Source organism: Hirundo rustica, chromosome 1, assembly GCF_015227805.2.
Source record: "Hirundo rustica isolate bHirRus1 chromosome 1, bHirRus1.pri.v3, whole genome shotgun sequence".
In the NCBI taxonomy this organism is placed as follows: domain Eukaryota; kingdom Metazoa; phylum Chordata; class Aves; order Passeriformes; family Hirundinidae; genus Hirundo; species Hirundo rustica.
Window position 1 is genome coordinate 84,470,892 of NC_053450.1, and position 26,022 is coordinate 84,496,913.

The 26,022-nt window shown below is 42.8% G+C and overlaps 1 protein-coding gene across 3 annotated transcripts; it reads right to left on the reverse strand.

The window, feature by feature from the left end:
- Positions 1 to 1,660: 1,660 nt before the first annotated feature.
- LOC120763438 (MARVEL domain-containing protein 3-like) lies at positions 1,661 to 21,628 on the reverse strand. 3 transcript variants are annotated; one of them, XM_040086744.2, is made up of 5 exons: positions 21,554 to 21,628; positions 20,262 to 20,417; positions 16,683 to 16,827; positions 8,237 to 8,357; positions 1,661 to 3,286 (listed from the first exon to the last, which is right to left on the reverse strand). In XM_040086744.2, exons 2-5 carry the CDS (start codon positions 20,375 to 20,377, stop codon positions 2,586 to 2,588), a joined length of 1,083 nt encoding a protein of 360 aa, XP_039942678.1. In that variant the 5' UTR covers positions 20,378 to 20,417; positions 21,554 to 21,628; the 3' UTR covers positions 1,661 to 2,585. The 3 variants fall into 3 exon arrangements, with proteins under 3 accessions (XP_039942678.1, XP_039942686.1, XP_039942695.1); XM_040086752.2 differs by lacking the exon at positions 8,237 to 8,357 and having other exon boundaries at positions 16,667 to 16,827; XM_040086761.1 differs by lacking the exons at positions 20,262 to 20,417; positions 21,554 to 21,628 and having other exon boundaries at positions 16,667 to 16,800.
- Positions 21,629 to 26,022: the final 4,394 nt, after the last annotated feature.

Genomic DNA, 26,022 nt, shown 5'->3' on the forward strand with positions numbered 1-26,022 from the left:
GACAGGGGGGATGAAAAGAAAAGGTTTGAACTTGCAGTGTGCTCTTGCAGCCCAGAAAGCAAATCTCATCCTGGGCTGCATCAAAAGTAGCATGGCCAGCAGGGTGAAGGGGGGGATTCTACCCCTCTGCTCTGCTCTGGTGAGACCCCACCCAGAGTGCTGCATCCAGCTCAGGGGTCTCCAGTACAGAAAGGACATGGATGTGTTGGAGCGAGTCCATAGGAGGGCCGGGACAATGATCAGAGGCTGACTGTGAAGACAGACTGAGAGTTGGGGTTGTTCAGCCTGAAGAAAAGAAAGCCCTTTTGTCTTTCAATATATAAAAGAGAACTGATAAATGTGGAGAGACTTTACTAGAGCCTGTAGTGACAGGATAAGGGGGAACCAATTTAAGTTAAAGAGAGTAGAATTAGTTTTGTTATAAGGAATGAACTTGAGTCTGTAAACATTAGAAACATGAGGGGATGATGAATGCAGGGAAGCCACTAGGTGAGGAGCTGAGAGTGTATGAGTGGGACCGACCTGTATTCAGCATCTACTTTTTGACTCTCCACATAAAACACGTAAAATTGCTCCTGCTAACAGGAAAGGGACCCAACATGGATGGACTGTGAGGGACTCAGGTGTCCAAGGGAGGAACACTACAGCAGTAATCCACAGTGGAGCTCTGTGCACCATTTTCTAAAGACTGAATTACCATGCAGCAAATGAGGCCTTCACCACAGACACAAGGGAAAAAGAGACAAGCAAAAAACCCAAAACCCAAATCAACGCTCCCAAGAAGACTGTTGCTTTTACACAGTGATGGCAGGCAGGCAAGCATCCAAAAATCAACAGGAGAGAGTAAGAAGCCCTGAGATTAAAATTCATGTTGTGCATGTATTTAAGGACCAATTTAAATTTATTCATTCTTACCTGCAACATTTTCTAGTATTTTGAATTTGTCACTTCAAGGTGCTGCTTTTTGTTGTTTGTTGAAGTTAGTAACAGTGTGTCATTGTGTAACTAAGCCTTCTTTCAAACTATGCAAGATGCAGAGGTAGCACAGAACAGGAGTGCAGGCAGAGATGCCCAACAAATGGTCAGCTGCGGCTTTAGCTGCATGCCAGACATCCCTGGAACAGACTTTGCAGCTGATTACAGCATACCAGAGAAGGTCTGGGCTTTGGCAAAGAGCTTGAAATCAAAGTCCTAATTTCCTGATTCTATGATGACTGTGAGTCATAACAGGTTTGGAAAAGCTCTGTTCCTATCTCTCATCATAATGCTATGGAGCTTGCTGGTGTTCAAAGTGTTAAAGAGATGTTTAAAGAGTTATATAAATGATACTTTTTGTAAAGGCTCATGTAATCACTTCTAATCAGAACCATAACATTTTCCTGTTTGGCCTCAAACACAATCCTTTGAGATCTCTGTGTGTGTGTTTGTATACATATGTGTATGTATGAAGTATGCAGTAAATAAGCTCTATTATGGTTCAAAAAAGCTTCATCTGGGCAATGACTGTGAGCCAGACAAAACTGAAAAGAATGAAAAGGGCCAGAGCTTTCCCTCCTCTCAAGCTGACAGCACTTCAAGAACAGCCTTTTCTTTTCCTCACTCCCTCATCTTTGAAGACCACTGATCTATTTCATCTGCCTCAAACAAAGGACTCTTGAAAGATGTTCTCTTAAATTTATTTTCTCAACCCTGGGGCATACAATTACTGCTGTTCACTCATGCTTTGCCTGTTTAGATATTGGAAGGACACATGCACTTTCTGTCATTGTTACAGCATTCCCAGGGCAGACAGCATGTTCCCGATTCAGGCTCTGCCCACCCGTGGCAAGCCAAACCCTGTTTAGGTGCTTGCAGAAACAAACGGTAGCTTTAGTAAGCTGATACCGGACCAGTGTGATGCATCTCAGGTTCTCACCAGTGCTCAGTGAGATGAGAAAATGTAGTAGGAAACTGGATAAGGACCCTGAATGCTGCCTTTGACATTGCAGCTAGTTTCCCCCAGCGGCATTCCTCAGGGAGCACATGATCGGCATGTGTCAACCCCCGTGACTCAAAAGATAAAACGCTTCACTAGCCCAGGCAAAAAAGGTCACAAGTGTAACTTTGGACACGATTCTGAGAGGCACTCGGGTGTCCTTTGCTTTGTAAGCACTCTAGGATAAAGGAACAGGACACACAACAGGCACAGGATCTGTTGAAAGCTGCCCGTCCTAGCTGTGTGTTCAATTCCCTGTGTCACGGGAGAGGAAAGGAAGTGCTTGTTAGCACAAGTTTGGCAGCAACGCAGCTGTAACCTGTTAAAAGCCCACTGCTGCTTGGATTTGCTCTGTGCAGGATGAAAATATTACAATCAAACGCATTTTAAATGCAGGAGTCCAGCTTGAGGGACCGGTGCAAAAATCCTTGTCGAAACAGTCACTCAATGTCGCTTTTACTGCGTCCCTTTGTAGCAGCACGGTTATAATCGGTGACTCAATGCACACTTCAGCACCGCGTCGGAAAACATTCTGTGGGCTGGTTGCCTGTTTGCCAGTGCCCATCCTTTGCTGAAGCCCCAGTCCTCCGGCACGGTCCCAGAGCTGATTTCACACTAATGTGGCGAGAGCCCGCACGCCGCGGGAGCTTTCAGAGGCCCTGTGCGCGCCGTGCTGGTTTCCGACGCTTCTGTCCCTAACGCCGCCCTCGGGGCCGTGCTGAGCCTGGGCCGTGCGCCTCCGGAAGGCCCGGACGGTGCGGATGGCGAGGACGCAGAGCACAAAGCTGGCGAAGTACAGGCAGGAGGCGACGACCCCGAAGAGGCCTACGGCCGCGTCGCCGCCCTGGACGGCGCAGCTCATGGAGGTGTAGCCGCGGCGTGCGTAGAGGCGCTCGCGCCTCCGGCACACCTCGGTGGCGTTCACCCGCCGGACGAAGTGCAGGTAGAGCCCCACGGCCGCCAGGTACGCCAGGCCGGCCAGCAGGCCGAAGGCGCATTCGCCCGCCAGCAGCCCCGTCCGCAGCCGCTGGATGGGCTTGGCCCCCACGACCAGGAAGACGAGGGTGAGCGTGGCCGCCGTCAAGCTGAAGGCCACCCCGCCGTAGACGCAAGGGGCTCTCATCTGGGTGAACTGCATGTCCAGCTCCCTCACCTCCTGCAGCTCCGTGCCCTCAAAGGGGCTGTAGAACGAATTCAGGTTAAAGGATCCGAAGCCGCCGAGGGACGTGAAGCCTGCGACGGAGGCTTGGGAAGCGCCCACGCAAATCAGCACCAGGAGGTTAACCGTGATTTCCACGAACTTCAGAATGCCTGGAAGGGGCAGAAAGATGGGAATAGGTGTCAAAACCACACCACACCTTGTGGAAACTGTGGGTGACAGAAATACACCAAACCATTGACAGAGAGTTATTGAGATATTCCTCTTGGCTACAGCTACAGATAACCAGTTGGGAAAAAAAAAAAAAAAGAGAGAAGCCTGAACTCTCACGGGTACATTTTGGAGGTTGGGCAAATTACTTTTTTTAATTTGTCAGTGTGCTTGATAGATGGATCTTCATGCAGTGAAAAAAAAAAAAAAATCCATAAAAATTTTACAGTGCTTGTGTTACTGCCAAGGCAAGCGCACAGTGATTATATTCTGGCCTGTAACTACTTGGCATAAACACACTGAGCAAGAAATATCCAGTATGAACAAAATGCTGAGGTTGAAGCTGACAAAAACCTAGAAGCTTCTAACAGCTTGAAAAGCCGTGCAAGTTATTTAGGTCCTTCAAAACACGTTTACTGCTTTAACTTGCACCTTTTTTTTTTTTATTTCTGTGAAAGTATTTGTTAATTTAAACTTACTATCTAACCAGTTGCAACTTGCACTTTATCTCCTTCAGAGACATAAATCCCTCATAACTCTGAAGAAGCAGTTTCTGGTTGCACAAAAAAAAAAAAACAAAGAAGAAGGTGGGGAAGGACACAAACCCCACCTTATATGCAGAAATAAGTTAATTTGATAGTAGATCACGTGTGCTCTTTCAGACCCTGACCTTCAGAAGAAAGCCTTACAGCTTCTGAGTTGACTCTTCACTTTTGCTTATGTTAGGCTACTAGTGATAGTAACCAAGTATTTTTAAGGGTAAAAACACAAACAAAACCCAGAACCGAAAAGGGGAGAAATGACTTATTTTTGTGGTAGCTGCCCCTGAGGAAGCTGCCTCATGTTTGATAAATCCGATTATTCAGTGACAGCTCACTAGGGGTCAGACTAAGATTAGTAAACATGACGGATGTTGAAGCCTAGCGCAGCTAGAGTTGCCTGTTGGGGAAATGAAAACCCTTAGCGTGCCAGGCGTGTTGCTCCAAAGTTCTGAAGTTAATTACAGAATTGTAAATCTTGTTATTCCATTGCTGTCTGACAGCCAAGAATGTAAGATGCTCGACACAGTGGTCCTATATTTGCCTTTAAAGTGGGGCAGGATCTGTGGTTTGCACACAGACTTTCATTTTATGCTGCCAGCGCTGATCCACACAGCATTTCCCTCTTGAGCAATGGCTCAGTTGTTGTTAAGGCTGTATGGGCTTGAAAAGGAAGGGTTGAAACAGGAACACAAGGGAATTAAACAAATTCCTCTCTTGTGTTGCCAGATGCTTCTAACCAAAGAAAGCCAACAACAGCCACAATGAAGGATTATCAGATATTCCCATTCTGCCCCATCTTACTCCCTCCACAGAGGGCTAAGGTAATGAGTAGTTTCCTCTGCACAGGAAGGTAGTGTTAGTTAGAGCAGAAAAAATTGTTCCCCTTGTTCAAGAAGAACCAAGTGAGCAGTTCCGTGTGTATGTTTTTCAGAGGCGATGCTGATTTCTGCGTGACAGCGTGCCTTTTCTTTGACCCTTCTGCACAACCATTTCTGTGAAGCAGGGCAATAGCTGCGCTGGTTACCAATCTCTTCAGGAGGCTTCAGATATTTCAAAGGAGGTATTTGTGAAGGTAACCATAAAAAGAATTTTAAATTTGGCCCTGGAGTTAGGATTTGGAACTCCTTGTACCAAATTCAAACAATGCAGCCAAGAGACTCATCATTTTTAATAGGTAAAGAGTCATCACTTTACTAGGACTGTTCACAGTATTTTGAAAGAGTAGTAGCTGTGCAGAACATTAATTGGAACTCAGACAGGTGGGGTTTTTTTGGTCTGTTTGGTTGAGTTGTATATTATGCCTTCCAAATACAGGGAGTCAACTTAGATCCTCAGGGCTCTTAGACAGTGTGACAGTGTTGGATGCAGAAGGGCACTTCCCTTTTTAAAGGCTGACTATTGATTTCATAGACGCTCCAGCAGGAAACAGTTCTTACAAGTCTACATGATGGAAAGACCATTTGATTAAGGGAAGCATAAATTTTAAGTATGTTTGGCTACTTGGTAGTTGGGAATTCATGATCAGTCAGCTGCTGACCTCAGAATTTCCTTTTCGTCTGTGTACTGAGGCCTTCTGACCTGCTGAGCATCAACTTTTCCTCTACATCACCTTGCTGAGCTTTGGAAAAGGCAATTTTTTGCTCTCAAAGTGGTCACTGCCTGCTGCTAACCTCCCCACATTTATAACTGACTCCGATCCTCAGTGATGCTGCTCCAAAACTTTCTACGTGTTCACAGACATTCGGTATGCCACCCTTTAACTTCGCTGAGCTGACTGAAAATGGGATGACAAATGTGATCAGTGCAGGTCTACTGTATTTTTTAACTGCAGCAGTAGGTGCTTTAAAGGCATGCCGAAAAAGTTCCTTAGACAGGGCATTCAGGTTGGACAGGTTTTGTATGTACCTGCACAGCTGTAACATGTGCCTGCTGTAGGATTGATTAGAGTGACTAAACAATGGAGAGAGGTTCAGCAGCAGCTACTCCACCAGTCACTTGTATCATTTGAATTAACTTGTTTTGTTTTGTTTTAAGAAAGTGCAAGAACAAAGCCTCCTGTATTAAAGACAATTCTAAAATGATAAGCAGTATGTAGAATGAATTACAGGTCTGTGATGACAGCCAGCTGGGTTTATGAACATAGCAGACAATTAGTGGAAATGCCTAAAATCTTGTATAATCATCAGGGCTTGGATGGAAATACTAAGCCTTACAGTATGTTCCAACCCAGGAACCCCTTAATCTGTGATAGTTACAAGCTGATATTAAATCCTACTAGTAAAAACAGGCTAGAGACAGATTTGAGAAGTAAGGAATAAAAGGATAGTTAAGTTTGGAATCTTAGCTCTGCCAAGGTATGGTCACACACATCCTAGCAGTGACCTGTGTCAAGCAGTGTGCTGCTGGTGGAAAGGGTTGAGTTACAAGCCACGCTTCCGAGTCTGCGCTGCCATTTCTGCTTTCACAGGCCAGTTAGCCATGTCATCTTGGAGTTATACCTGCAGAAACCAAAAGGTCTTCCTATGGGGAAGTTGCATATCTCTACAGTAATTCCCTAATCCCATGCAACAATGAATTCCAAGATTTAAGTGTAAAATGACCAGAGGTCTGAACAGCTCAAAATTCTATTGGTTTAGTTATTTCTTTTCCTTTCTCACATTCGACATCTTTGGATTTACCTAAAACATTTCTCATTTCTCATCAGCCTATTTGTATTTGTATTAAAATCAGCACAGTCAACAGCTGGCTTTAGAAACTGACCCTCCCCTTACTGAACAAGTCACAGGACTCCTCCCAGGGCTCCTGGATAGCGATTTCCTTTCCCATGCTTCTTTCCTGCACTGCTTTTCAGCAGCTGAGGAGAATGACTGCAATCTAGAAGTGGGTGCTGCCAGAGCTTTCCAGAGAATAGTTTCATTTGTTCCATAAAATCTAAATCTGCAGTGGATAGTAACTTCACTGTATCATACTCATTAATTTTGCTTGAATGCAGTTGTCTCTTGCTGTGAGTATGCTTCCTGTTATAACCAACAATATAGCCTTCCAATTTGTACTATTTATCTACTATTCATTTCTTCTTTCCCTTTCTTTTCCTTGCTGGGCTATTTCCATGGTAGCAATCCACTGAACAATGGTTTTATCTTCTGTCAAATGGTGGTCTTGACCATCTGGCAAAGAGCTGACAGGTGGGCTGGTTAAGGGTACAGACCCACAGGCAGCTGACTTTAACAGCTCCCACCCTTGGCGGAGCAGTCGTTACTTTTCTCTGTTAACTACACATTAGGCCCTTAGAAGGGGCCTAATGTTCAAATAAATTAAAATAGAAGTAAACTATTTAACTCCTTTCTTTTGTGCTGCTGGTTTTGTTCTACGACTTTAGCAGCTTGAGGTGACTCAGAGCATATCTGATGAGCAATCATGCTGGCATGAGTTTAGCAAGGGCAATAACAGCTAGGACCAGAGAAGGACCAGAAACTCCCCTTCTCAGGTGAGGTAAGCTGTTAAATCTGCGTGCTCTGCCTCACAAAACCGCGCTGTAGCTGAATGTGTGGTATCCAGAAACTCAGCCGTGCACTCAAGTCTCATGTCAGAAGCCGTAAAGAGGAATTTCCATCCAGGCACTGTGGCAGGCCAGCTCTGATGTTCAGGTGTGGGGGGCCTGGTGTGTGTATACACGTGTACACATAAAGTAAAATGGTCAGTTCTTGTTTGTTCCTTTGTTTCTGCAGCTGCCGTAAATTCATCTGCAGGACAGACAGTTCTGGCTCTTTCTGTTGAACTCCCCTGAGCCCATGAGGGCCATACTAATGGAAAAGGCCTCCAAAGTGTCTCCCTCCACTGTATCTGGGACAGGAGTCATCTTCTTCCCCTGAATGAATAGACAACTCCTCCTGTCTCTTTTTGTATCATTCCCTCCTCTTTGGTGAACATCACTGGGTACTTCCAGAATATTCTGTCTGCTATTCTCCATTTTGGCCTGCCTTCTCCCTCTGCTTCCTTTGCAGACCACATACCACTGGGACCAGCAGGACCCAGGGGCAGCTCTGGGGGTGTGTGGCTGCCACTCTTGGACACCTGGACCCCGGTGGCAGGGCTGGTGACGCACAGGTCAGTGGTGCCCGTGTCACATCCCATTAGGGGTCGCTCCAGGAGAAGGGAAGAGAGGAGTTAGAAGCTACAACACACATGAAAAATCATTCTCCAAGCCTTTTTCACTGCGAGTTGTCGTTTGGTTTTCCCCTCCCAGTTTGGGTAGCTTTCTGCTTTTCAGAGGTAATCTTTCTTTTTATTTATTTTTCTCACCCCCCAAAAAGGAGCAGACAAGTATTTTGACCATATATAGTGACTTACAAAAGCAGCAGTCAGTCCTGAAAGGCATCTCAAATGGAGAAATCTCTTGCCAGTGCAGGTTTGGCATTTCCCAGAGACTGAAGGCACAGCTCAATGCAGCTTTGGTCACCTCTCTGCTAAACTGAGTTCATGGCAGGAGAAAAAAGATAAGGAGAATGGGGGAAAATGTCAAAGTGTAAAGCGGGATTTGGCTCTGCTTTTGGAAGGGGACAAAATGGGACAAGAAATGGGGAGAAACCAAAACAGAGGAGGAGAGCTGAACAAGGGAAAAGAAATGAAGACAACAATTGAAAGAGATCAAAAATATAAAATCCAGATGCAAAGATATTTTAATACCTTTCTAACAGTATTATTCCCTTTATGTAGAAAGCAAGATCTTGCTGAAACCAGTAATGAGAATTCAACCAGCTTCACTAAAGCAGAGTAAGGGCAATACACAGCTTTGTCATAAACAAAGAAAAGCCCCCCAAGCCCCCACACCACTCTTATTTTTGCAGGTCTCTGTTCTTCAGCCAGTGGTGGGATTTAGCTTTCACTAAGTCATGCTAAAATCAAAGGCAGAAAAAAATACAGCTCAACCCTAAAACACAAGAATTAGGCAATGTAACACCAACAAAAACTTGGCTTTTCAGAGGACCCAAGGGATGTACATGCTCAGAGCCAAGTGCATTTAAACTGCACGGATGTGCCCAACACACTTATGGCTTGTTTGAGATATTCATCTTACTGGAAATCACTGAAAAAACAGTTTAAAACTGGGAAAATGAAATGATTTATGTGCTCTAGAAAAAAGCTTTGTTATTACCTTCTAATAAGTTGTCTCTCTTTAGTCAATATAATCACTCTGTTAGGAAATCTCAAAGGATGACCAGCCTTGGTTTTAATGACTCAGAGAAATCTTGCATTCACAGAGTGCTCTGATCCAAATGTATTATCCTGTTTTTTCTGTGTATCCTCTTCCCTTAAAGAACAACTATCCCACCTGCTCTATTCTTTCTGCTTAATACCCCCTCATCCTCTAAACAGCGCTGTCCAATTTTCACAGGAAAGGGTGGACTCAAACTGTAGAATTACTGCATCATCCTCTATCCCCATGTTTTCCCAGCACTGTAAGACACGGTTTCAATACAACCCAGCCCTCGCCTGGGAACAACAGCAATGGTTTACTTGTACCCAGTAGTTCTTTAAAGCATCACTTCTAGAATGTTCTTGATTTCTCTCCTGCTAATTGAGCATGAGTCATCTTTCCTAATTTCGGAGAGGGTGGGAAGCAAAAGATCTTGCATTTAACTGTAGTATTTGACAGTGTTAAATCTGACAGTATTTGACTGCTTAAATATAACAACCGTAAAAGGCTGTATTCTATTTGTAGCACTGGTAAGTCTCTGTATGGTCACCTCACATTCTACATTTCAGGAAATGGCCTTTTTTTATCCCGTTTGTCTTAATGTACCAATAGTTCTTTCAAGTAGTAAACAAGTGTCCTGGTATTGAAGCCAGCTTGCCAGAGTTTTTTTAAAAAGAGTTCAGAAAACAATGAAATGCTCTTGTTCCGTATGCCAACTTTCCATGGCCACTCCCTCAGCTTGAACTGAAACTGAGCCACCTTCAGAAAGTACAAAGATCGGGGTGTTACTGCTCTTTAAGTAATCATAGTCTGGCTTAAGGTGGGTCAGCTTGGAGGCACCTGTGAACCCGAGCTTCTCATTCACTTTACCAATTGTGGGTTGTCACACCTGGTGAGCAACATTCCTGTCTGGGTGGGTTTTTCTCCTTTAAGAGAGCTAGGATCACCTGCTCAAGAAATAGAGCTACATTCAATAGATTGTCGGCTGCATCAATTGGCTTTGAGAGCCACTTTTTAAAGAGAAGAATTTCCCTTTGTTCCCATAATTTGGGTCAGATGTGGGGAAGACAAACCTGGTTCTCTTACAGGAAAGATGGTGTAACTCTTCTTCTGCAATTGCAGCAAGCAAACCTAAGATTTGCCAGTACGGCAAACATGGACTGGAGTCTAACACACACCTAACAGCTAACAGCAACTTTGCCAATATCTTCCCCTGCCAACTTTACTGAGTCTTCTCAGTTGCAGTTCTCCCTTCTCTAAAAACAACTGTGTACATGTTAGCACAATGCCAAAAGGTGGATGAAAATAATTTCGTTTGAAAACGTGGGCAGAGCGAAGTCCTGTGTGTTGGCAAGGCAACGGTTTGCTAAAGGTAGGATTTGGCATCTGCAAGTAGTGTAGCTCCCCTGTGTGTTTTTATAGAGCCAATTGCTCAAGGCTGTTTGTATTTCACAGCAAAGAGGACTAAGCTCCAAAAGAAATACTTTAAAATCAGAACAGTAAGAAAGGTTACCTGCAGCTCTGCCACTGTTATCTTCTTACTCTGCTACTTTAAGCATTTTGAATAAATGAGATTATTTTAATCTGCACAACTCCATCCAATTCCCACTATTAATATCATCTGTTTTCACAATTCCAAGATTAAAAAACTCCATGGCAATTTCAGGCTGTTAGTACCACTGTATTTAAAATATACTTTGTAACAGATAGAAGGGGAAGCCCTCTAATTGCAATGAGACTATAGGGGGTCCTAGTGCTCCCTTCCTAGGCAGGAATATATGGAATTTATGGATACATGGAAATTAACTGCCACAGGAACAGCGTACAGCAGCTTTGGGCACAATTTAAAGGAACTAAGCATGGCACACTGTGAGGGCAAAATGTGAAGATGGTGACTACAAAACACAACAGTTTCTAATCCTGTTGGGTGCCCCCACAGGAATGTAGGTGTCCTGCATTGCCAAAAAGATACAACATGCTGCTGAATGTAATTGTCAAATGCTTCTTTTCACACACAGAATAACCTGCACTATCCACATTTAATGGCCCTTCAGTGTTTTTGAATGTGCATACCTGAAGCTAGATTTTTTCTACTTCAGTCCAATGCCTCTTGCAGACCACTGCTTTCCCCCAACATCTCCACAGTGCTGAAAGAGATATGAATGCTCTGCGAAATGTTTTCCCCCTCCTGCTCCAATGTCTGACTCCAAGGGGAACAGTATCACAACATAACACAAAGAAACAACAGCAGTATTATGGCTGAGAACAATGGCATAACTCAAAGTAAGTCTCTATTAGTGTGAACCCTGTGTCTTGGCTTACTTTTCATCTCAGTATTCTTTTCTAGTCTATGAGTATTTCCCAGCATGCACAGCTATAGGGGAAAAAATTGACTGTGTTTTGTAAAAACAAAAGCTTATAGATGTTTACATTTGAATTAATGCCGACTTGTTAGTGCATGAATGTATCCTGGAGAAAGTCATTGTTACTCCCTAATTCTATTTCCTCCTCCAAATAAATTCAGTTTGATATTTCCTCCTGGCTATGCTTGAAATTGGAGACTTTTCATGTTGTTACAAACCATAATGCTGTCTTTTTCTGAGAGGAAATTGGTCTGAAGGTTTTAACAATTGTGGATGTTAGAGTGCAGGCTAAAGGCATGATTGTTTGGAAGTGCCTACAATATGCTTAAGAAATCTGACACTATTCAAGGAGCAAAGCTGTATTCATAGCAGCAAAGAACAGGGATTCAATTATACTTGCTCCCCCACAAACTGTTTTGTAACCTTTTCAGTGTTGTCTCCCTTAAATGCCACATGGGTTGAAAAATTAAAAAAAACCCCACAAACCAAAAAAGTTATTTGCTCAGGAATCATGACCAGCACAGTACAATTCTATGGAAGGCAAAAGCACAGGTAATTTTCTGAGTCGTGTACTGACCAAAGATGGGGGAAACTCAGTTTACGTTCACCTGTTTAGGCAAAACTACAGGAGGCATTATCCAAGAAGTGCATTGCTCCACGTCTTTCACACCAATATATACAAAAAAAAGAAAGTTAAAAGTTTTAAGGTCAAGTGACCAAATATCAGAGACCGATTTATGATCAGCAACTCACTCTTGGGTTCAACTCAATTTTCTTCTCACTGAGGTGAAGGATGGCAGCAAGCCTTAAACACTTTTTTCATTCTTCCTGCTAAACAAAAGCACTGAATCTGGTTATATTTTCAAATATATCTAGGGGGGTTATTTGAAAGGCAAAATGATCACCTAATTTAAGTTTTCTGCACAGAAGAGAGAACTACAGAAATTTTACCTGCACTGTGAAAAGCAAATTGAGCGCTTCCTCCTGACAGAATTTCAGCTCTAAGAATCCCCAGGTCAGAAAACTCTTGCTGTTTTCAACATGTGCTACTTTAAACGGCATGTGTAACATATTGTGTGTAAGCAGTAAGAAATGGCTATTGCAAGCAGCAGTTCCTTAGTTAATGGAAGGTTTGTCTTTATCACAAACAGTTTATTTCAAATTCCCATAAATTATATAGTGCTTCTAGGCAGTTTGACACCAGTCTGTAAGCTGTTCCCTAAATCTCCTTCACTACTGTAGAAACAGAAGGTGGCAGACTTCTGTTTCTACTGCCTTTGATCCATAATCTGCAGGCCCACAAGTGTAGCTTTCCTATGGAAAATAACCCAACATAGAAAGGCAGCACAACAGGGAATAGTCAAGAGTTTGTTATAGGGAAGTCACTTCAAAGAATCAGCAGACCTATGAAGAAAGGTGGGGCTCTTAAATGAGACATGCTCCTGGGAGATAAACAGTCCTCTCACTGGTTAGCAGTGGTTGAAGGATAATAAAAAGGAAACAGCCGGTTTTCGGGCAACTAGAGTTAAGGGAGTAATCTCTGGTTTGCGTTGCCTCTCACGAGTATGCCAGTGTTGGCAGAGCATGGGAGGGGATTTGCAGAGTTCAACTGGTGGAGATGAAGACACAGGGGCTACAGGACAGGCATTTTCTGGGGAGAGAGAAGTACTTCATTTTGGCTCTAGTTTGGTCCAAAGGGCAGAGTGCCTGCTAGTTACAGCTCACCCTCTCATTTAGTTTTATCCAAAGAAAATATAGTTTGTGCAACTCTGGGTCTGCTCTGCAATGTGGCCCAAAGACCTGTAAGTGGAGGTTCCAAACAGGTTCAGCTCAAAACTATATACCAAAATACTATGGTAGATGCGCAGACTAATGAATTGAAAAAATTGAAAACTGAGATGGTGAAGTCTTCTTTATTAATCATAATCATAAAAATTTCTTTATGCCTGCCAACAGTAAAATTGGTAGGCTGCTAAGGGCTCAAGCTCTTGAATGAGAAATTAATGAAATTAGTGTTTAATAAGCAACCTCCACTTTATGGTTGTACAGAAATACCCACAAACACTGATCCCCCTGTCAACAGAGCACACAGAAGGACTCTGAGCAAAGCATTTTCCATATCAGGTCGCTTTCTTTGAAGACATCAGCTCAGTGTTCACTGATAGTCAAACACCACACAAAAGGTGGGAAGCATTAGAATAGGATAACAGAAGCAGAGCCTTTAGGCAGATGTCTGATTCTTTGGGGAATTTATCTGGAATTTTTACTGCATTTCTGGTCAGCCTATCTCAAAAAGGTGTGGTGGAGCTGGAAAAGGTATAAGACTGGAGAACTGACCAAAACTGGCTATTGTTCAATTGGTGAAGAAGCAATAGGCCATTGGGAAAAAGAGAAGACTTCACTCTAAAACCATAAATCTGAAGCTGAATATATGAGATTATCATCAGAAACACCGTCTTTAAAACATTTTAAGGAATGAAACAGTAGTACTTCAAGCGAAACTCTGGAACTCCTTTTCTTAAGGTAATGTGAAGGTCGAACATTTAAAAAAGCAATTCAGCAGAGAATTAAACAAATTTGATAGTCTGTGAAGAGGTATTAAACACAACAGATGTGAGTGCAGTCTTCCAACTCAGGAAATTCCACCAATCCAAAGTCTGGAGTGTATTCCAGAAGATGGCTTACTCTCTACTGGTCCAAACTTTGATGGTCCTCCATTAAAGCTATCCATGTGATTCCACCTGAATGGCCTTGAATAGGTTATCTTTGATATAATGTTGTAACAGACTTTTTTCCCCCTTCTGTTTTCAAGATGAAAGGATTAAAAAAGAGTAGAATATTTTGAAGTTTCTTAGATGGTATCAAGTGTTCCTACCAGCAAAAAGGGTCAGCATCATTTGTTTCTTCCATTGTATGTGGGCTGTGTTTATTGTCCTAATGTGGTTGTAGAGGGAGGAAAAAGGGGGCAGGGAATAGGGAGGGAAGGGGAGAATGACAAAGACAGGAGAATGAGGTCCTGAAGTGTACTAAGGTCCTAAGCTGTTTAAAGAATCCCAAAAAACCCCAGTTGCTTATTTCTCAATTTCAGCTTTTTTTTGGGATATAGCTGGTAAAACACATGGATGAAGGGGGCACCATCTTGGTGAAGCAAATACTTTTCAGAGCTCTGGTTGTATAGAATTCCTCTCTAGTTTGTTAAATTGCTCAAAATGCGTAAAGAACATAATCTAGGTGTTGCAAGCAAAAGGAAAAAAACCCCAAAGCTCAACTACTCAGTGGACCGTCAGAAACTAAGGTTCACATTTCAGTCGTTGCTTTGGAAAAGATTGTTCCATCACTTGATTTGCCAGACTTGTTTGAGTCTAGTTTATTTTAAAATTATGGTGATTGGGAAGGGGGAATTTCACCAGAGTGCTGATAAATCATTGGCAAAAGAAAGAGATGGTTAAGAAGTATTTACAGGAACTTTTCATGCTCTAAAATGTTGCAGCTCCCATGTACTGACTCCTTAGTAAACAATTCATGTAGTTAATTTACAGCATCTACCACGACTGAAAGGAATACAGAATTCTGCAAAACAATTCTAGTAAAGTCTGCTAAATCTTGGTACTTCCAAAAACTAAAGAGGAGAGAAACATTTTCATAATCTTATGAACCTTCAATATATTTTAATTTTTTGAAATAAAGTTGCTAATAAAAGGGTTTCTTTTCTGCATGATCTCTTTCCCCTCCTCCACTGCAAGCTCAGATATTGAATTTTTGGAAAACAGTGAGCAATACCTGGGGGAGGGGTGGGAGTAAAAATCATCACTGTCATCTAATGCATCCAAAACTAGGACATTTTAAAAATCTTAATGATGTTTAATGCACCAAAATAATGATAACCAAATGCAGAGGAAAAAAAAACAACAACAACAACAACAACAACAACAAAAAAACCCCAACAGGAATTCACATGAAGCTATCCATAACAACCAGTGAAACTGAAAACTAAAACTAACTAAATTAATTTTTCTGAAGCTCTGATAAAATAGCACGTGGAGTTTTCTGCAGCTTTTCAGACAAGTTAAAATAATTCAGTACAGTTGAAGAAGAAACTGATAATTACAATTTTATCATGGATGAAGTATCAGTATGGCTCCATGTCATTAAATCTTTACTAATGGTTGCAGTTACATCTGAATATGAAAAACAAACTGCATAGTAATTCACAGAACATATTAGTAAGACAAACAGTTTATCTCTCTTTAAAATTGTTCACATATTCACACACAGAGAAATATTAAGAGCAAACTGATTGTGCTACCTAACTTTCCTACATGGAGTGAAGAAATAATCTAACATTATGTGCTTTAATTTACTTCCAACAGCTAATCTCTTCCCTTTTCTCTCTACTGGAGGACATTGAAAATCTATTTATAGACAGCAGCCAAAGACTTTGCACCTAGCTGCAAGTTCAACTCAGTCTGCAGTGGACTTCTCCTACAGACAAGGTGAGAACGATCAGTGCCTTGAAAGAGGGAAATCTTACAAGGGGCAATAAATATTTTAATGACTTCTTTTTTTCAGTTTACAGGAATGAGTTTACTAAGGCTGATTTCCCCCAACATTAAGGCTCATTTCTGTCCTTGTTGCAGCTGCTTTCTACCTAAGAAAAACCCAGGTTATTTCTCCAAAACTGTTTTATTGGATTCATGTCCATAAAAAAAGTTTTGTCTCCCGCAATGATACTTTATAAAGACGTATGAGTGATAACTGGAGTAAATCCAGAATTGATAAACAGAGTGAGAAGAATGATTCGGAAATAAAGTAACATCAAACCTTCAACAGCCATCTCTAAATTGCTCACAGATGCAAATGTCTATTGTATTCCTAAATCCCAAAGGTTAACTCTTGTTGTACGGACTGGCTGATTACACACAACCCACTCTGGTGCTCTGGATGCATATTCCAGAGATATATTTTCAAGTATCTAAATATCTGTATAAATACTGCTTTTACATGTCTAAAATGGCATAACCCTCAGTTATGCCATTCATTAACTCTCTCAGTCCTTGTGGGCTTTTTTTTTTTTTGTAGTGGGGATTTTTTCCGTTTGTTTTCTTTTGTTTTAATTATCCTCTAGCTTTACTTTGTTGTGCTCCTAAACGCAGAAACCAAATCCGAGAGAAGTCCTGGGAAGGAGAGGGGTGGATGGAAGGCAATAAGAGTCTCACATACCTCTTGTTGTGCATACCTTCGAACACTTCATTGAGAGGCTTTCCTTGGGAGGATAAAACTCTGGTGGTGGGCCAAAATACTCCTGTGCTGCTCCTGAGGTTTTAGAGTAAGGGTCTGAGCAAACAGTAGAAGTCCTTGAGTGCTGGCCACCTCGGATGTCTCTACAATGGAGTAAACGACTGGTGGGTATTAATTAGGTCATAGTCTCTCCTGAACATTAGAACATGAGAAATTGTCAGATGCTCCTCTTAGTGGAAGCAACTAGCTTGCTTCACAGGCATCTGACCTTTTTTGCTTGCTTGTTTGGAAAGCAAATATCACAAAAACTTGCATGGGAAATCCATGTTCACAGAGATATTTGCATTCAATGGTCCTTACTTCAGAAAAAAGTGTACTCACTGGGCAGGCTGGCTGAACTGTTTAGCTTATTGGCAAAAGGCAGAAAGAGGAAATAGCAGCTTTTTCATGAAAACCAAACAATTTAGCTAGTCCCTAGCAGGACAGGTAATAGAAACGAGAAAGATTTTGGCATAATAAATGTGCAAAGTAGCACAACTATTTCATGGGTGTTTTGTCAAGTTTGTACTTCCAACTAGTGTATCTCACAAAGATGCCTTTTAAAAGAATAAAAGCTATTAGAATAAATAGATAAAGATTTCAAACGAGGGAAAAAATAGCCTATTCAAATTTTTTAGGTCCTTGAGGATATTTGAAGAAGAATCTAAAATCAACCCTCCTCCCCAAAAAATCAGTTTCTCCTGTCTCCAATTAGTCTCTTCATTGATACAATGGTCCAGATTTCTGCAATGACATACAACTCTATATCTGAAGCCTGTAGATTTTTAAAGTTGGTGAGATTTAGGTTATTTTATAGGAAAAGTGCAATTTTCCCTTTAAACTGAACTAACACTCAAGTTAAAAGAAACATTGGCTGCAAATTTTTTTGTTTGGTCTAATTGAAATTTTTTCCCTCATTTAAAAAAGAATTGGAGCTTGCCTTTTTCAAGGTACATCTGGATGAGTTTGTTACTAGAGGGTATTTTAAGTCTCATTCAGCATTATTATTTTCAAAAGTCGTCTTTGTATTCCTTTTTTATCTTGAATTTCTTATCCACAGATCAGCATTTTCAACTGTAGTTTTGTTTCCTAGCATCATTGCATTTCACTAAGGTTTATCTTCATCCAATTCCAGACTCAATATTATCTCGTTCATCCACATTAAATCATGTTCTTTGTAGTTTTTACATTTTAATTAAGACATTCAATAACAAGACCACTGCTAACATCTCCATGTTTAGCTGCCAACAGCTCTATTTGGCTGAAACATTTCTGATTTTTCTGACCTCTGTCCTGTGTCTTGTGCAACTACCAAAGCATCCTGTGCAGCTGTGTCACATAAATTAAATAAGCTGTGTGATTTATAAGACTTCCAGTAACTTGAAAGCAATCCCTTTGGTACTTCTGATGCAGCTGCTTCTCTCTATTGTTTCCTGTTACTTGCCAGAAAACAAAACAAGACAAAAAATCAAACCAACCCCCCTCCCCGAATGTTCAGCAACAGAGTACATTTAGGAAAAAAGAAATCTGTTTTTTAGATGCCTTTTTTTTCTCTCTCTATGGCCTCTTCTGGCCACCTTTGCTGCTGTTTTCCTTGAGGATTTATCCATTTAGGTAATTCTCCTCAGCAGTGGGAGGAAGGTTGCTGTAGGAGTTTCAGACAGAAATGCATTTGGAAAGAGAAATACTCTGGCTAGAAAGTCTAGTTCATCTGGGACGAGAGTATTCGGCATCCAAAATGCAGCTTCCACAAAATCCTTCCCATGTATTTCCTTACAGGGTCTGGTGGTCTTCTGATCAATCAGCCAAAGTTTTCACCAAAACCCATGAGAGCTCCATGAGAACCAAGAAGAGGAAATGCTGTTAGGTTAAGCCAAACTCCTTCAAAACAACTGACAGAAAAGTTTTTCAACAAGTTTTAGTGGGGTCTGATGGCCCCCAGATGCTTGACTTGACTCTAAAAATTATCTTCAAGCCTGTTACCGATTTGCAACTGCAGCTTCCCTTCCTCTAATCCCTGGTGGACACAGGGATGTCTGTGAACCTTTATGGTCCGTCCATCAATTTTCGATCTACGAGTCCAAACATATAAAACTAACAGCAAAACCAAGAAATCCAGAGAAGCGCTTTATTAAAAAGTGGTGGTTTAATTTATAGCTAGCCTTCCACACATTGCTTATATTATGCTATACATGAAAGAAAAAAAAAAAGCCCACATCAAACCTCCAGCCCTTTTGTTGTTGTTTTTTTTGGTGGGTTTTTTTTGTTTGTTTGTTTGTTTGGGTTTTTGTTTTGTTTTTGTTTTTTCCTCTCCACTGTGCTATTAGCATGATATTGGCATTACCTGCTCTCACTTCTAATACGTTCAAGATAATTTAACAGTATTGCCTGACAACCTCTGCTTTTGCTAAGGACAGGCATTCAGCCCCTGAGGGTGATTCTTAGGCTGGTCTTTGTTCCCATTTCTCTTCAATTTTTCATAATTTAACAGAGACAGAAAAAAAATTCATTAGCTATTTTCACGATGCAATAGTTTTACCGCTATCCAAGTGTTCTACACTTAGCCCTAAGTATTCCTCATAGTCCACACAGTGCTCTTCTCTACTCCTTTTGTCATCCCATTTTCCCTGCAAAAATGCATGTTATCAGGAAGTACTTCAGTATTTAAGTTTTTCAATAATCTTCATTATGTTTATCTCCTCTCCCTGTTTGCCTTTATTCTTAAATTCCCCTCCAATCACCTCCCCAGAGTCTAAAAGGCAGAGATGAACACTCTTGCTGCCATGGCCAGTTTGCCAGTAGGGTTGAGATCTACAGACCTCTTTCCTACAGTGCCATCATGCACTGGCACGACCTAAAAGGAAAACGGCCTTAGCTCACATCTAGCGTGCTGCAGCCTGGCCAGGCTGGAAGGAGAAGTGTAATATCCTAAGAGCTTATTTGGCACTGGAAACACATTGGTTGATCTGCTCATTGTGGTGATAGGGGCTGACCCACTCCCAAGTGCTGCCAACAGCCTTAGACACTTCAACAATTACTCATCTATCGACAGCAACTACTGAAAGTAATTTTATTTCAGATTAATAGGAACATGTTCACAGCTGAACTAGAGCAATCTGAGAGCTCACCAAGTCCCTGTGCTGGTCTCAGTCATGTAACATTCATATTTAAGCAGTGCATATTTGGTAAGACTCAGCTTGACATCACTGCTGACCAGCATCTTCAGGAACTGTACTAAGACTCATGGCCACACTTCACCTACTTGTCACCCAACCTGATTCAGATCATCCCAGGAAATTCACATCTCTGCTTGTGTTACACAGGCTATCTTTCTGTCTCGTCTCAAGCTCAAAACAAAGAAAAAAGGTTAAATTTCCAAGTGTAAAATAGCTCCCTGTTCCAAATGCAGTATGCTCATGCTTTCAAGGCTGAGTAAAAGCTTTCTTTACCATTGTAAATTAAGCCTGTTTAAAAGCAAAGTGAAGGCAGACATTATACACCTGCTGTGATCTGTTTCTCTTAGGAGATAAAGACGTACCTTGCATTGTATGGGTATGGTTTTCTTGTTCTTCTCTCTTCCTTGTACCTATCAGATCTATGGTTCTCATGGTGCCTGTATTGCTTATCTTGGTATCGACTCCCAGCATGAGACATCTTCTTTCTCAGATGTATTCTCTCCTTCTAAAATAACTTCCTGAGCCAGAGAAACAAAACCAGTTCATTTTATTGCTCCACTTAAAAGTTACTTATTGACCAGCACTCACTTCCATTTCATGCTGATTCAAAATTAGTACAGACTTCTTTAAGAAGCGAAGGAAGTAAAACCCTTTAAACTTCAAGGTAACTTCATTAAAGCAAGAAGTTTTTCTTTACCGCTTCCTTTTCATCAAGTAAATGCAATGTTTCTATACTTGACATTTATTGCACTTAGTTTATTTATCAGGTCTGCTCTGATTCTCCTGCCTTTGCTGCCAGGCCAAGGAATAGTGTCCACCAAGAACGGAATCTCGCTTTGGCAGTGTTGTGTCTCAGGTAAAGCATTAAGCCCAGCAGGTGCCAGTGCGCTGCAGGAGTGCGCACACAGCCGCCACTGGCACAGGGAAGTCTGGAAGAGCAGGCTGTGACCTTCGTCCTGGGAGTTTCTAGAGGAGGGCACCCGTGGGCGTAAACTGCGCCAGTACCAAACGTCGCCCGTGATTCGCATAAACATTAGGTACGGGAAAAGCCGTGCCGGGCTGAAAGTAAATTGGCAAGAAGCTATGCCCTGATAATTCTGTATTAAATACCACCAGGCTGTTATTTGCTGAAAGTGTCTTTATCTTTTCAAGTGCGATCCGATTAAGCCCAAACATGTAAAAAAGGGAAACAGACTTCAAACACCTGAGCAATCTCTAGACCCATTTGCCTTCATCACAGCCCTTCAATACCCCTGCAGAAGTGCCTGCAGTCGGTTTAATTTGGCCTGATCAAGGCCTGATAACCTTCCTCCATCTCCTTTAGGTGTTATAAACTACATAAATGTAGGCATACAAAAATATAAAGGAAGAAATTAATGTTTATTTGTTGACATCTAAGAGGGAAAGAGACGGCGCCTTGCCCCGAGGGCACGAGCCATATTCCGCAGGGAAAGGTTCCAGGTTCCTGGTTCCGCCCCCGCAGCGCCCCCTCAGCGCCCCGAGACCCCCGTGGCGCCCCGGGGGCGGCCCCGGCCTGGGCGCTGCGCCGGGAGAGCCGGGACACACCGGGCACTTCCCGCCGGGCGCCTTCGCTTCCACCCACCGCCAGCTCCCCGGGGCCCCGGCGCCAAGGCCCGCGACCCCCGGCCCTCACCTGAGGGAGCGCCGAGCTCCGTCCCGCCCCGCAGCAGCTCCCGGCGCCGCCGGCACCGCCCCCCGGCCCGGCCACCGCCCGCTCCCGCCTGCCCTGCCCGCGGCGGCCCTGCCCGCTGCCGCCGCGTCCCGCCGGGAAAGGTGAGCGCGGTCACACCGTCGGAGTCCGTTCGGACACGGAAATGACCTAAAGACCTCTGAGATCTTCAAGTCCGGTCTATGACCCAACGCCGCCACGTCAACATGTCACTGAGTGCCGCGTCCAGGCTTTCCTTAAATTCCGCCAGGGATGGTGAGTCCACCACCTCCCCGGGCAGCTCGTTCAAATGTCTGATCGCTTTCAGTGAAGAAGTTATTCCCGATGTCCATCCTGAACCTCGCCTGGCACAGCCTGAGGCTGGGTCCTCTTGTCCCGTCAGTGGTTACCTGTGAGAAGAGGCCGTCCCCCACTTGGCTACAGTCTCCTTCCAGGCAGCCGTGGGGAGCGATAGGGTCACCCCTGAGCCTCCTTTTCTCCGGGCTAAACACCCCCAGCTCCCTCAGCCACTCCTTATGGGTTGTGCACTCCAGACCCTCCACCAGCTTCCTTGCCCTTTGCTGGTCAATGAAGAGGAACGAGGGCCGTGGGTATGGGCTGGTGTTTGGGAGTGTGGGACAACCCAGGCTTTGTTTAATTTAATAAAATGAGATCCCTGTGCCCTACAGTGCTGAGGAAGAATTTAGTAACCGCAAGAGATAGAAAACCTGAAGGCTAATAAAGCTGAAATTCAAGGTCCCCACAATAAGGTTGCCTTATTGTTTTTCCAAAGCCACCTCCATTGACTGGGCTTTCAGAGCAGAAAGCCTCACAGAACAGGGAGGGGTGAAGGGGAGGAGGTACAAGATAGTGGACGAAACTTGTGCCCAGGAGCGGGTGTGTGGGAACAGCCTGTGTTACACTAGACAGGTTGCACAGGGAGGTGAGCAAATAAACTCTCCTGTGGTGCAGAACCATGTTTTGGATAAACATCTGTTTGAATGCGCACAGTCTCCTTTCTTGGTGCTCTGCTGAAAGCCCTCCCTGTGGTGTATCTGCAGGGGCTTTGTTGCCTTGCTGCCAGCCTGTGATGTTTCCCTTACAGAGGAATAATGTGCTGGTCTCGTCAGGATGCCTTCTGTTGGGGTTTATAATCTCTTTTTGGAGAGAGTCTGGACAGGCTCTTGAACCAGAATTGCAGCAAATGGCTTGTTGGTTGTGCAGTCCTGTACACAAAAGCAGTCTGTGCCTGGGAAACAGGATGGTGGTGTTAACATGACACTGTGCCCAGTTAATCTTGAGCTTTGGAAAGCTTCCCTGTGCTGTGGCGCTGTCCTGCACAAGAACTGGGGGCAGAAAACCTCTTTCCTTCCCAGGGCTTTCCTAGCATCATGCTTAGAGTACCAGTGCTTCATGAGTTTGGGCTTAAGATATGCTGTTAGGGCAGGCCCATGGCAGAGGTAAATCCAAAATCCCCTATAAGTAACATGCAGGTAACAGAGGAGCTGCTGTCCCTGAAATGAGGAGATAGCTACAGGAACTGAATGCTCGGAGTAGGTGTTTTGAAGTGTGATAGGAGTGTGGTTCCCTTCTCTGGCTGAGCTGTGTTAACAGCTTCTTTTGCTGTTTGCCATTCTCACCTTGCCTAGACCTCTTCTGCTGTTCCCGCCTTCAGCTGTACACTTCATCTTCCTCTCACTGTCTTGCACCAACCCTAGTGCTTGCTTGATCACATAATAATCCAGTTCTGCTTGCTTTCCAGCCAAAACCAATTTACTTTCTGCTGGTTTAGTGAGTTGAATTGGCTTTGTGCTGCAATCAAATGTGCACTGGAGCAAGGACTTGGCAGAAGCACATGTCCCACAGGGAAGAAACTGGGGGAGGGATGGGGGAAGAGGGCTACCTCTCTTGGCAGCGGTGAGTGGTGACTGAAACAAGCCCTGATGAGAAGTTGCAGTTTGAGACACCCCTACCCATCAGCTGCTATGCCTTCTCAGTTTGGGGCTGTCATCTGGCTACCAAAGGCAGCTTAACAGCAGGAATGTTTTACTATTTCGTAGCTTTGTTTGCTTCTAATTCCTACTGTTTCTATTTAAAGCTTCTTTAAGCTACTTTGGCAGATTTTAGCCCAAAGATTAGGGTGCCTGCATGAACTCCGTTCTCCTGTCTAGATAACAAATATTTGGGAAATTGATTCATCATTTGCACCCAGCAGAGGATATCTGCTCTTGATGGAGGGCACGAGGAACTACGTCTCCCTTCTGATGGGCAGGTTTCATACAAACAGTTGAAAAATCACTAGGAGTCATGGCTGAAAACAGACTATTTTTGGAGGGGCTGAAATACAAGAGTATTCTTGACAGCCACTGTTTGCAGCATGAGTAGTAGTTTTGTTAAAGCATTTCTCTTTCTGGGCTGAAAGAGTTCAGGTGTGGCATTTTGGTTTGGAAGACTGGGTGGAACTGAAGGGATGCTATTATGAACTGGGTAAAATTTGGTGAAGCTGGTGGGCAAAGTAAGTATTTAGAAGAGTTTAAAGTCATTATGGAACCAGGCAGTTGATATAACAGGGTCACAACCAATGCAGAATTACAAGGTGAGATCTACATAAAAAAACCCCCCTTAACTCTATGACATAAGGGTTTTTCCCTGGAAACTTTTAAAGAAAATACAAGATAAGTAGTGACTGCTGGAGTTGCCTATATATGACATAAAAACCAGTGAAACAAGCCACAGAAAATCATGCTGACTAGGGAGAAACATCCAAATGTAGGAGTAAGAGTGTGTTTCTAAGGAGAAAATCGTGAAGGGATTAGATATGGTACTGGCTAAATTTAAATGACAACCACCAAGGAAAAAGATCAGGTAATTTATTCTTACATCATTGCAGGTGAAAGGATGCTGTGTGGTATGTAAGCAGATGGGTTTATATCAAAGATACACTTGATTCTGTCATCAATTTCTCTTTGTAATAGAAATAACCTTTGGGACTGAATTTTGGCTAGCTTATGGAGTCCAGAGGGACTGATGTGAAGAAAATGAAGTGTGAACTGGTTTGATTTTTTTTTTCCCCTGGTAATTTACTCGAGTAGGTCACATCTGTGTCTTGGATCAATGTAGTCCTGGATACATGCTCCCGCCTAACAAAACAAAACGAAACACAATGAAACAAAACAAAGTGAAAAACCTAAAACCTAATCTAGGTACAGGGTACAAGGTGCTATAAATAGATCTCCAGGGACAGATTTCTCCATCCAGACAGGCAGGCAGGCAGGGCACCACTGGAGTCTGTTTAGTCTGACAGAAACACTAAGCTCCTGAGATCAGCAGGACTAAAATTAGCTTTGGAACACTATTTTCTACCCTTGTGCTGCTGCTTTTATATGAAATCTGTTGTTTATTGCTATAAACAACAAGAAAACAATTTGGATTGCAGGCTTCCCCCCCCCCCCCCCCCCCCCCCCCTTTCTTAAGGAGATTTTGAAATCCATGCTCTTTGGAATGGGAGGTAAATTCAGTTTGGGAACTAAGTAATTAGTTATGTGTGGTCAATTTTTTTCTGTGCTAATGACAAAAAAAAAAAAAAAAAATCACAACACTGAAAATTTCTTCAGCAAAAGAAATGTAAACAGTCATGACTAATTTAATATTAATATTGTATCCTTGGTGTGTGCTGTTACAAATACTTAATTTTAAAAGCAATGGGACCAGTCCTTTGGCTTCTTTTATTTTTGTCTTTGGAAATGTGTGAATTGTTTGGTTGGTGGTTGTTTCTCTTACAAGGCTGAGTCCTTCCCAGCATCTTCTGAGTAATTGTCTAGTTCTGATTTAAAGATCTTACAACACAGCTTTCTAAAGAGAAAGATTTTGTCTCACTGAATCTAGATCCTGACTGGGTAATAGCCAGTTTCTGGGACACATCCAAAACAGGCTGAAGGAGTGAGGATGTTTCTATTGAAGCCTTGAATCCTAAAAGGCTGTTATCTGTGGGCCCCTTCATATTTACATCAGCTTGAAGTACAGAGCTGTGACACCAGCCTCGGTAATGCTCTGCATCACCACAGCTGTCACTTTTGTCCTGGCTTTCCTCAAGTTCTTCTGTTGCTGGCCACCCAAGATGTATCTGAAACCTTATCATTCATTTTCTTTTCCCCTGTTCCTAAATGGGGTTGTAGTAGGCTAAAGCCATTTTTTTCCCTTCTAAAATGTTGAGCAAAACCAAAATGGCTTTTGAAGTCTGAGAAACTGTTAGCAGTAAAATTTCTCCCTCATTTCTTAACAACCCATTCTCACAAATTCCATCTGTGTTGGGCTGAACTTGGGGAACCGTTGTCTGTGTAGATCTTGGAGACTGTCTGCAACCCATTGCTTAGTTTTGTGTAATAATTTACCACTTCAGTGTGAAAATATGTCAGGACTGAAATTTGCTTTCAGAGGACTTTTAGACCCTGTGT

What these genes read in the sequence shown, in the direction of transcription:
- LOC120763438 (XM_040086744.2), bottom strand. Translation starts at nt 20,377, where the DNA reads ATGTCTCATGCTGGGAGTCGATACCAAGATAAGCAATACAGGCACCAT. An exon ending in CCATACCCATACAATGCAAG is followed by an intron (nt 16,828 to 20,261) that starts GTACGTCTTTAT and finishes ACTCCATTGTAG; the next exon opens with AGACATCCGAGGTGGCCAGC. An exon ending in TCTCAATGAAGTGTTCGAAG is followed by an intron (nt 8,358 to 16,682) that starts GTATGCACAACA and finishes CCATGAACTCAG; the next exon opens with TTTAGCAGAGAGGTGACCAA.